Here is an 11785-nt window from a genome sequence, read left to right as displayed (position 1 = left end):
TTGGCCTCTGCTTCCCACTCTTCAATTACGCTGATAATGACATTTGTGTTCTTTAGCAAAGCGCCAGTAAAATAGACAAGAAAACCACTTTATTATGTGTACAGAATATAAATAAAACCTGACAGTGTTAAATCTAAAGTCGGAAATGCGATCTGTAATCTCTTCCGCTCGGTATTGCACCCTGTAGGCGCATTCTTCTCACTGCTTCCCGCAGATGCTTCGGCTGTAGCGGGCCGGTGTCTCCTTGTTCTTCCATGACGTCTAACGCTGCAAGATACGAAATGTTGAAATACCGAAGCATCGTTGAATGATTGCGGTTTCGCGTACGCAGGCTGGAGTAATGGGGCATTCAAAATGTCTCATTAACAATTTGAGCAGATATGCCCTAAACAGCCTCTAATGTGGGTAGTTTCGACCAACTTTTGAAAAATTACCAAGCAGATTCGATGACTGTAGTACTTAATTGTGTAATATTTAAATGCAATGATGTTTTGACGAAAATTTCTTGTTTCTCAAAGTAGTGTTTTAACTTTTAACTACATATTGCTTTTTTATATTTTATTTGCTTTCTGTAAAATTGTCAATGAAGATGTAAAACAGTTTTTTTTGCATATCGTAATGAAAGTAGCACTTTTTTTACACGAAAAATCGTAGTGAAAGTAGTACTTTTTTGCATCATTTTATTCCATCTCCTTGGAAGTGATTTTCAAAGCATACCAATTTTTTTTTTTTTGTAATTTTTCATAAATCCTTTTAGACCAAATTTCTCAACTTACTATTGCGATCAAAAAATTTTGGACACTAATGTCATCGTGTTGTCATACATTCTAAAACGACCCTTATGTATTAATAACCTCAATTTTGATTGTGTCAATTTTGAAAATGTGAATGTCAGATTTACCGAGAAAATATTCAAAAAGTTGTAAAAATAGACAAATGGAATAGAACGAGGTTTTAATTAATAAAAAATATAAAACAAATACCCAAATGTACTCACATATTAAAAAAAATATATTTTAAACCGGTGTCAAATTGACAACAATTTCATCTTTCATTTGACAGTTTCAATAAAGCATGATTTAGAGTAATTTTTTTAATGTGACAGAAGTTTGATGTCCAAAATTTTATGATCGTAATAGTACATCAATATGCAAAAAATAGTGTGTACAACACGTTATGAAAGTCTCTTTTTTTTACTTATTTGCTGCAAATTCGTGAAAAAAAGTATGACTTTCATAACTAGTTGTACAAATAACTATTACAAAATATACAAATTGATATAAACTAAAATAGTAGTTTATTTGACGAGTTCTTGTGTAAATCGGGGTTTTTTGGCACGAGTGGGCCAGTTTAAAACGCGAGTGAAACTAGCGTTTTAAAGGCCCACGAGTGACAAAAAAGCCCAATTGACACATGAACGAGTTGAATGGGGCTCCAAATCGATTAAAATCTTTAAAATTAGCTTGACGTTTCGTTTTGACAAGTGGTGAAATTTATAAAAATCCGTTCACACAGGAGAAAATTCGCAAATTCTGGGTGTTGAACCAAAAAAAAAAAAAAAAAAATGTACCAAACCAACTGCCACGATAGTTTTAGATATTCATATTTTGTTGTGATATATGCTACGAAAAATCATATTCTTTACCTTCTTCGACGACTTCTCCTACGAAAACTTTAGCAATCCCCGCCATCGCGATCACCACATTTTGAGAGACCGAACATCCTGTGATTGTCTGCATCAACCGCTTGATTGCAGCTTTGGGAAATGCGGATCTCCTGTACATTTCGTACCGATCTAATTGATCTTCGGTGAAATTCGATACTAGAACTCTTAAGAAAAAAAGTGTCGCGCACTCCCCCAAAAATTCTCATCTTACTTACTGCATCTTTTCTCTTTCTTCTTCTTCCATTTCCCTCTTTGTTTTTACTTCTTTTTTCTTGGGCGAAACGTTGCTATTTTGCGAAGCTTCTGGCATAATTATATCCGATTCAAGATAGGGACTTTCGTCCTTTATGTTCATATCCGACGTGAGCTGAAAAGTCATATTGTCATTCTCTCGTTCCTGTTTTATATTTTCTTCTATGGTCATCGCTACGTCTCTGGAGGAATCGTCTTCCTCCATGGAATCATAATTGGTATCGCATTTTGAGACCGCACTATGGGGGTGGGAGGGTTTATTGAAAATGTCCATTTTTTTGAAATGCCCGCACTGTCAAAATTGAACGAGTCGTCACCATCAAATTTTACACTATCACAGGTTAATAATTATTAAAACGAGTGAATAGCTGCTCGGATTGTAGGACGTTGGGTTACTCGAATTGAAAAAAAAATTAAAAAGGAACACACGAGATAGGTTATGTTCACATTATGTTATCAAAGGAATAAGTACAGCGCCCAGCGCGTCCCCTTGCGGCGTTAAAAATGACTAGAACTACTGGTTGCTAGGTGATCCGTTAGGGCGCTAGTGTCAAATTCCAGTCAATATATCACGTTCATACTTGACAATAATTTTGTTTATTGTCTTGAAAATAAAGCAGAGTTAATAAAAACATGGGATTAATTCGAGTCTGAATAATCAGTTGCAGTGATAGAAAATTGTGATAAAGTGTCCTGTCAAGCTCGCCGCGTATCCGACAGAAAACGATTTTTTTTTTATTGTTTAGTACGGGACTAGTTAATTTGTAATTGATCGTTGCTGTTGTTTATTGTGTATTTTTACGGCATTTTTCCATTTACACCATGTGCTAGTGTGATATTCGAGCGAATTCCTTCGAAACATCATATTGTAAGTATCACAGTTGGTGGCTTTTGTTTGCTGAAATGACAACTGTCATTGCGACCAAAACGGGCTAGAAACGGCCCCCTGACCGAGTCTGGGGCGCCGTTTCTGCACCGATGTGTGATTAATGGCGAATCTAAGCGGCGCCAATAAGTCCAGAAACAATCTGAAATTAAATCGTAAGCTTTACGTATTTCCACCTACATAGTGCGCTGGTTGGAAAACCCGTTATGATTCGTGGACGCTTGGAAACCGATCAGTGCCATTATTCATAAATAATCCTACGTAAAATTCACAATTTTGAAAGAATGGCTTTGCAGGTGCTCGCCGTCAGCCATCAGGGGGGCCTTAAAACGTTGGATGGGGCTTGCTGTGCCCCAATTTTCTTGCACTGGCTCCCACTTCAACCACCACCATTACCCCGCTAAACCAAGAAGGTGAGTCGCCTCTTTCTTCTTGGAAGATTTCCGCATCATGATTTTTACATCCCAATTATTTCCGCAAAGAATTAGCGGTCAATTTACCACCAAGTTTCGACGAAATTTCGGTTTAAAGCGTGCCGCCTTGACAACAAATTTTTGCCAAGACGAGAATGCAGTTAAAACTCTTTAATTCGATAGATTTTTCGGGGAGACGACCTGATTCGCGCACCCCCATAAGTAAAATTGGGTTAATAATCACTCTGTTTTGCCCAATTATTGCACACCACAAAGAGAAATGCCGAACAGGGGATGTATGAAGTGTTCACCAAATTAGGTGCGAGCGTTAAAATTTGAAAATTCATTTTGTTCCAAGAGAAAACATTCATTTAAATTTAAAATGCATCTGTTAGGTGTTATTGAGACGTAATTTTTAAGATTGTGTTTATGATCAGTTTTGATAACTTGTTAAATCAGATACGTAGTTTTTAATCAAAAAATACTTGAAAGATTGCCCACGATGCAATGTTTGAGGTGTGATTTTCTCCTATCTCGGAGTTTTTTCCTTTAAAACCCAAAGTGTACAAAAATGTCGTAAGAATAGGCCGTCGTAACAATTTTCAATTCATTTTTCACATTATACTGCTCACATCGATATCACAATTACTGGATTGTTTTCATTGTCAGTCACATGGGTTTTACACAATCGATAGGTGGCCCATCTTTATATCCCGGAAAGTAGTGTTAAGGAAAAACGATTTTTCCAGACAGTCGTAACTTTTTTTACTGTTCTTGTGACTATCGTCTTTCCTTTCAATCTGCAGCAGCAGCAGCTGGTTTTCCATAAATGGTGGTTTTCATGTTTATTGTGTCATTTTATATTATTCTTGTTTGTACACATTACTTAATTAATTTTGCCAAAAAAAATACAAGTGACTTTTGGACTTCGAATATGTTGTCCAAATAAAATCACTGTAAAAATATCAATATTTGTCCGTTTTTATTTATGAAGTGTTTTTCACGTCATCCAAGAAGTAAGCTTAATTCGAGGAAGTGTCCATTGTAATACATGGGATGGTTTTTACTAATTTTTTACTAATTAGCTATAGAGCAGTAATTTTTGCGGGAACTAAAGCGCCGAGTCACAAAAGGAACTGGACACTTCCACATCATAATTCTGTGTTAATATTTATAATTTCGACGATATTTTAATCGAATTAGTGGATCGAGTCAATGACACAATGAATTTTCTCAGGAAATTTTTCATTCCGGTTACCCACAAGTCACCGTTAAGAGTACAAGGTCCTACGTTCATTAGATGCATTAGGTTCATTGTTGGTACGTTTCGGTTAGAGATTTTGGCACGATATTGAATTAATTTGCCCACATTTAGTTCGCTCATATTATTGTCGTCTAATAGAATTGTACCACGATGCAAGTTCAGAACCAATCTCCGATTTTTTTTCCAAAAGTGAAGGTGTTTCGAAACAGCTGATGCAAAACGATTTAAAAAAAAATTCTTGAGTCCGTACAGTTTAAAACAACACGTCTGGAGCATGTCGAGGAATGCGATATTGTAACAACTTGATCTAAAGTCGTTGCTACCACATTTCCATTTCTTATTTATATAACCCGGCGATAACATGATAATTGTGGTGTTATTAGCAATGTTGAGCCACTAAAATACGTATCGTTAATTCATTAAGTCCGTTCTTAATTGCTGGTAATTTTTTTGGTGAAATTTTTGTCCTCAAAGGTCGGTGTAAGTGCCGTTTAGCTCTTCGGATCTTCGCGTTCTTAAATGTAATCATTGAGTGGTAGAACAAAGATGTAATAGTGGTGACAGAAGTATAACTCGATTTGGAAAAAAGAAAGGGAAATCTCTTTTTAAAGTTGATCGGCTGAATTGGCAAAGCTTTGTACGAGTATCACTTCTTGGTGAGTTTTAGCTCTCCGATTCTTTATTTTGAAGGAAAAGACTAATAAGTCTCCTCGTTTTCGATACCAATAGCGTTAGATAAACTGCGGTGGTACGTGTGAGCTTCCTTGTTCGATACTGATTTGGGTCAAAGTCGACACTGCGGTTTGTGCCGACGATTAAGAGAATTCTGTCGTGGTGTTCGATCGAAAAAAAATTCCTCCCAAGTGTGTCACGAGTTGGGTAAGTGGAGACAAAACAGTTACGTGCCGAGTTAGAGCAACAAGAACAATGATCTATTAAAATATACGTGATATTTATCGCTTTAATTTGCCTTGTTTTGCGATGCTGTGTGAGGGTCATCTGGCATTGTGTCGCATTAATTTTTGTTGATGTTGGCCCCGAATTTTTTCCTTCTATTTCGAAAGTTTTCATGCGATTAATAATAGAAAATGCGTCATTGGAAGCGTCGTTGTTTATAACTAATTCTCGGTATTGTGCTACTGTGTTGATTTTTTTTTTGCAAATCATCGAAGTTCTTCAACGCGAATTTGATGTGCTGCAAGTCGAAATAATGTAGCCGGGAGGGACATTAATAGTCTTAAGTTTATGTACGTTGGTTGTCCGAAAGTTAAATAAATAGGAGGTGTAAGCTTTCCGTTTGCCGCATTCGAACAGTTTTTAGAGGGAATAAAAAGTGCAAAGTTACGTAAACTTCAAAGTAATTTCGCAAGTGGAAGAGTTTTAGTTGATGGATTCGACGAAAAGGCCGGATTCGAGCAAGAACAACAAATAAAACACGAATTTTGACTTGAATTAGACAGACAAATAAACATTTTATCACCGCTTTAATTACGTTACAGAAAAATAAAAATTCTTGAACAAAAATATGTACTCCAAATATAATGCGATTTAACATTTAAAATCTGTTCAACTCAACGATTTTCAGCAAATCAAAAAGGAATGTTGAAGATAAAAGGGAAATTAAAGAGGAGAACGACACTCTTTATAATAGCAAAAAATAAATAACTGGGTTATAATATCGATTACCTTTCTAAACGCCACATTCGGAATAAATCAACTCTTTATTAACTTTATGGTGAAAAAAGGAGACGAAGACGATGTATTTTTGTTAATTATGTTTTATATTAATTAGAACTTGATTTTAGTAGTTAACTATGTAATTAACTCTTTGGTTGTCGCAAATGTGAGAAATAAGCTGAAACTTGCAGCCTAGAGTCGTCTATGTATAGAGCGAGTGACCTCTCTCAAATGTCGATGGCAGTTCTTTTTTCTTCTTCCTGCCACTACAGGGTTAGAAGGCGACACGTTAAAGTTCCCGTTAAAACAACTCCAATTAAACCGATGATCGCGATAATTGATCTTGGCAACAGATGTTGCAGTCGTACAAGAACTGTCGTCTCCCATCATCATCGTCAACGGTCAAGAACTCTATCGATTACGGTTGACTCTGTACACGCTGCCGTTACGACACCCGTAATATTTTTTAATAGAAATTCGTAGTAAAAGTCCAAGAAATTTTCCGGGTAACCTGAGCAGCAGGGTTGCCGCCGCCGCCGATCGAACTGTCTCTAGAATGCTATACCTATTATTATTATTACCCAGTGCTGACTTTAATTCATTACCGGAGAATTGCAAATTTCCGAAGTCGGCAAGAATGATGAATTAATGAGAAATCATTTGTGGACATAGTACATACTCGTACTATAATTTTTTTACACATTGTCGTAGAAAGATGTGTTACGAAACATTTTTTTCATGAGAAAAGAGAAAATAATGAAGATGAATTGCATTTTTGCACCAAGATTTTTTTGATTGTTGAACAATAAATAACGCTTTATTTGTCCCAACAGGTTTTTAAATTAAATTTCGTTTATGTTGAAATTTGAAATGTATGCGACAATATCCTTTATTATCGTTTCTTGTGGAAGTACATAATTTCGAAACAGGAAAAACACTTTGTTTTATGGATGAATATAACAGAGGACGTAAAACAAATATGTAATGAACAATAATATTCATAAAAGAAATTTGTATTTTCAATTTTTTCAGTGGATCGTGAGATCGAAAAAAAAATAGAGTTGGTTGTGACCAAAAATTTCAGTTGGCGATTCATTAAAATTTCAGGTCAATTATCAGATGTCAGTCTTAAAAGTTAGGTTAGTGATTTTTAGAACGTTGAAATCTTGATTTTCATAAAGGTGTACATTATGTGTGACCTGTCGGTTGTAAAAGAATCATGAGTAGCTCCAATCGTATTTACGAACTAGAGTAATTGTTCGAAATTGTTGTCTTCAGCTTCCAAACATAATGCTACTCTCTTCGCTTCATGTTTTGAAATGACCTTTGCAAAGTCGGGACATCAATTAAATGCAGTTATTAGTGCATTACCTGCATTAATTCAGGAATTGTGCCAGGCCTGTTTTTGAACACGTTGTTTTTCAGGTATGGTCATTATTTTCCATTTGACCAGACCTGCCATTTTTTAGGTGAAAATTGCGGTGGTGAGGGTTTTATTTATTTTTTTTAAATTAACGATTGAATCCAAAAATGTTGCGTTGTTTTGCCACCAATTCTAAAAATATTCAGTTGTTTTGCACCCACTTTAACTCCTGTGTGTGAACGGTGTTTATTCACTTATTCACATCACTTGGATGTTTTTTATACGGAGCGGCAATGAAAAATTTTACATTTAGTTTTTACGCCTACGATCATTTAGAATAACCCTGTATATTATTATATTATCATTCTATGGATAGGTGCTAGATAGCCTGCCTGTCCTTTGGCGTTCGTATTGTGATTCGAATAAACGACATCAATTTTTCATCTTTATTATTTTTCACTAGCAGAGGTGGAGAAAGTTCATTAAATTCCAATTAAAGCGTTCTTGTAAAATTAATGAAAAACCCGCCTGTCGCTATTCAAGACGCTGATGACCCCCTTTAGTGACTTAATTACTCTTGCGCAATGCGACCGACACCTTCAGAGGCGCCTTCTTTCTGCTCTCAGTTTCCTGCTTTGCAACAAAAATTAGGATGAACAGAAAGTTCCGAAAAAGACAAAGCTTGCTGTTTTGTTCGGTTATTTGTTTTGACGCATCGATTCTTTAGGTGTTTCACCTGGAATATGCGACGATGTACTCGTAATTGTTTAGCAACAACCAAGAAATTAATGCAAGGAGGTTGGCCTCATTTCGTGTTCAAAAATAACGACGCAATGTTCGCAAACCTTCACTTGCTCGTCGTGAGGTGTTCATATCCTTCGATAGCTCAGTTGGTAGAGCGGTGGACTGTAGTGGCGGCATTGAAAGCGGTAATCCATAGGTCGCTGGTTCAAATCCGGCTCGAAGGAATTTTTTTTCTGTAGGCTCGCCAGACCCGGAGCACAATTGTTGAACCCTGGCCAGAAATAAATAAGTTCCAATGAAAATCGTCGAGTTTTATGGACGCGTGATCGTATGAGAGAGATACGAGCGAAGGGCGCGGGACAATTGTTAATTTCGCGTTGGAAGTTTTACGGACGTTCGCAATTGGAAAACACGTTGCTGGCGAAACAAATTTTTGAATAATCCTTACCGTGGACACTTTAGTCACATGTTCGATTGGAATGTACAGCTGAATTCAGAAAAAACGGGAAATGAAATTTTTCCTAATGTAATGTAATGTATTTGTCAATTACATAATTGTCTACTGGACAGTACCTATCAAATAATTTTTAAAAATGTCATTGAATTATTTATTTATAAACTGACGTACCGTCAAATAATTTGAACCTATTTTTTTTCATTTTTTTTATGTTTCCCGATTTTTTTGAATTCAGCTGTATATACCACAGTTTTGAAAAAGTTATTCTTTTAGATTTTAAAATATACACTCCTGTGCAGAGAAATGGCGTACACTTGGAAAACCAAGCAATCAAGTTTTCTAGTACATATTTTGTGTTTCGTAAATGTGGATTTTGATATTATATTTGTAAATAGGTTATAAATTGTCAGTGTCACTGTTTTTACTTATTAGGAAAATGAAACAGTATTAGGAAAATGAAACAGTTGTTTGACACTTACAAATAAAAAGTCAAAACTGATCTAGACCGACTTAAAGCGATTTTTCTGCACAGCAGTGTACATTGAACACATTTCATTAATTCTTTTTATAGTGGAGTAATGTCATTTAAATAAACTGTTTAATTGAATACGTCGTTAAATTATTACGATTATTTTTACGAGTTTATCGGTGGAACGATAAAGAAGGATTCGCTTGATTTCAATTGATAAACAATTCACGTATATATTTATACATTTTACTTTTGATAACTAAACTAACCAGAAGTTTTAAGATTGGAACGACTTTAACTGTCAGCAGTTAAAATAAAAGTAAGTCACATCTCTGAGCAATGCTTGCATTTTTTTGTTCGACACTGTCAGAATTTGAGAATTTTCTCCATTGTGAACGGATTTTGATAAATGTCACAACTTGTCAAAACGAAACGTCAAGCTAATTTTAAAGATTTTAAGCAACTCGTTAAATAAACTACTATGTATTTCGTTATCCCAATAAATAAATACATACATAAAAATTATCTGCCCAATTTTTATAAGAATTCAGTTCAATGAATTCTATATTAGATTTATACAAACTCAAAACCTATCTGTGACAGTCCATAAACATAACATCTAAGAAGGTTTTTATAAGACAACAAACTCTAATAAAAATGTTGTTTGTCCAAATAAAATGTGATTTCAAAATATCCTGTCCTGATTAATGAAATCAAAAATAAATTCATCAACTGTCGTTTTGACATTTTTAGCCAAATTACATACCTACGTTGATTACTAAATTAAATCACATTATAAACAGTTTCAAGTAGTCTGTGTCATTAGTATTTTTGGTTGCGTACAAAATAAATTCAGAAATAAGCCTTATGTGACGTGCCCTGTATATGTACATACATAAAGGGTGTTTTTTTAAATTTGGCGTCGGAAGTTCGTGTTGGAGAATCGATTGAGAACGCACCACTCGTGTAAAAGCATAAGATTTAAACAGTTGATCCGTGATCTGTTATCCGTATAGTGCATTCACAATCGACTCTTCAACGCCAAATTTAAAAAAACACCCGTTACATCTCAGTATATAATTAATTTTTGTTAGACCAAAGTCCGGGAGTACTGCAGTAAGGTGGTAATTTTACGTTTAGGTTATTATTTTAAATTTAAAAAGTAATTGTCAGTCTACTACTGTATTACGCACTAACACCAACCTCGTGCGGAATCGCATAGAAAGTCCCAAGTCTCCAAGTCCGTATTTTCTTTGCAGGTTACAAAAAAAAACTGGTTTGCATTTTGCAGTTACGCATTATTGTCGATGTTTACTTAACGTACAAAAAAGTTGCAAAACTGGACTGGTTATAAAGATGATGTTTACTTACGTAGCATAAATTTCAAGTGTTGCAGTATATTAGTAGTGGGATTGTTTTCTTGAACAGTTTTTTTTTGCCGGCCGTGACAGCAAACTATGAATATTCAATTCCGACATTACTTTATTTTTTTTAATATAATTCCAAACTATCGTTACCACTGTTGCGTCAAGTTGTAATATTTCATTTTCTCCGATTATTGCAGCTATAAATTACACAACAAACCAGCAGAAAGTAGCCATTCTCTCATCAAAACGTAGACTTGTGATGATTTTGTTGTCTTATTATGTCAGAATTTTCGACGCTTTCTTGTTCTCCTTTCAGCACGTGCCTCGTTTTTTGTGTTCGTGTGCAAATGTTCGAATTTAAATTTAGCTCTCGGACTCTTCCCCTCGAACCTCATTATAAATTTTTCACCTGGTACTACAATTTTATTCTGTATTGCGACGTTGCGATTGCGAAGGCGAGTCGTAATTTTACCATTAATGTTTTAATAGTTTTTAATCGAGGTAAGAATGGTCAATTGCCGACCGGGATGGATTTCAAACACAATAAACTCGCCCACATGTTTCTCCGATATAAATGTGGCATTGATTGAATGGGATGTGTCAGATTCGGTTGATTTTCGGATCCCGTTCCATGGTGAAACTAAAGGATTTGAAATCTACAAACCGTGAACGTTTTGCGGTTTCTTTTCTGCAATTCGACGATTCTGATAAGCACACTTCCTTTGTTTTGTTTGTGTGAGTGTGCGCGTGTGTTTATTGTTTTTATCGCATTCGCCGGACTCAAAGAATTTTTGGATTTGATGTTTATGTGAATCGTCGTTTTCTTCGATTAGAAAGAAGGTAGGGAGCCAAACTTGCTGAATTAATTCCAAACAACTTTCTTCCATTAACGGTGTCAAAATGATAGAGGTTGGGTGAGCATCCTGCGTTATGCAATGTGAAAACGAAAGGATTTAGAGAAAATACATATGTAATTGCAAAAAAATTGCATTTAATTATTTCTTTCCCCTGCGAGTGCGACCGAGGGGGGAACGATAAGTGTTTGTTAAATCCGTTGATTTTCATTTTGAATGTGTTTTTCGCGTAAAATCAATTAGTTTTTACGTGACACGTGTTTTGGGCGAGCGTCAACTTCCTTGTTTGCGACCGTTTAGGATCTATTTTCAATTAAGTTTTGTTTCGGGACGGTGTTACAAGATGCGCAGCTGATTTAAGGCTAATTAAGAC

At 35.4% G+C, this 11785-nt stretch overlaps 1 protein-coding gene and 1 non-coding gene across 2 annotated transcripts; one reads left to right on the top strand and one right to left on the bottom strand.

Moving 5' to 3' along the window:
• Positions 1-72: 72 nt before the first annotated feature.
• On the bottom strand, positions 73-2426 carry Taf11 (TATA-box binding protein associated factor 11). Its single transcript, XM_069056349.1, has 3 exons — positions 1882-2426; positions 1646-1830; positions 73-267 (listed from the first exon to the last, which is right to left on the bottom strand). Exons 1-3 carry the CDS (start codon positions 2190-2192, stop codon positions 134-136), a joined length of 630 nt encoding a protein of 209 aa, XP_068912450.1. The 5' UTR covers positions 2193-2426; the 3' UTR covers positions 73-133.
• A 5970-nt stretch (positions 2427-8396) lies between these two features.
• On the top strand, positions 8397-8489 carry TRNAY-GUA (transfer RNA tyrosine (anticodon GUA)). Its single transcript has 2 exons — positions 8397-8433; positions 8454-8489. It is a non-coding gene; the product is annotated as a tRNA-Tyr (tRNA).
• The last annotated feature ends 3296 nt before the right edge of the window (positions 8490-11785 follow it).

Source organism: Tenebrio molitor, chromosome 1 (genome assembly GCF_963966145.1).
Source record: "Tenebrio molitor chromosome 1, icTenMoli1.1, whole genome shotgun sequence".
Classification (NCBI taxonomy): domain Eukaryota; kingdom Metazoa; phylum Arthropoda; class Insecta; order Coleoptera; family Tenebrionidae; genus Tenebrio; species Tenebrio molitor.
The sequence above is the reverse complement of the archived record's forward strand: the minus strand, read 5'-3'. Positions and strand labels throughout refer to the sequence as shown.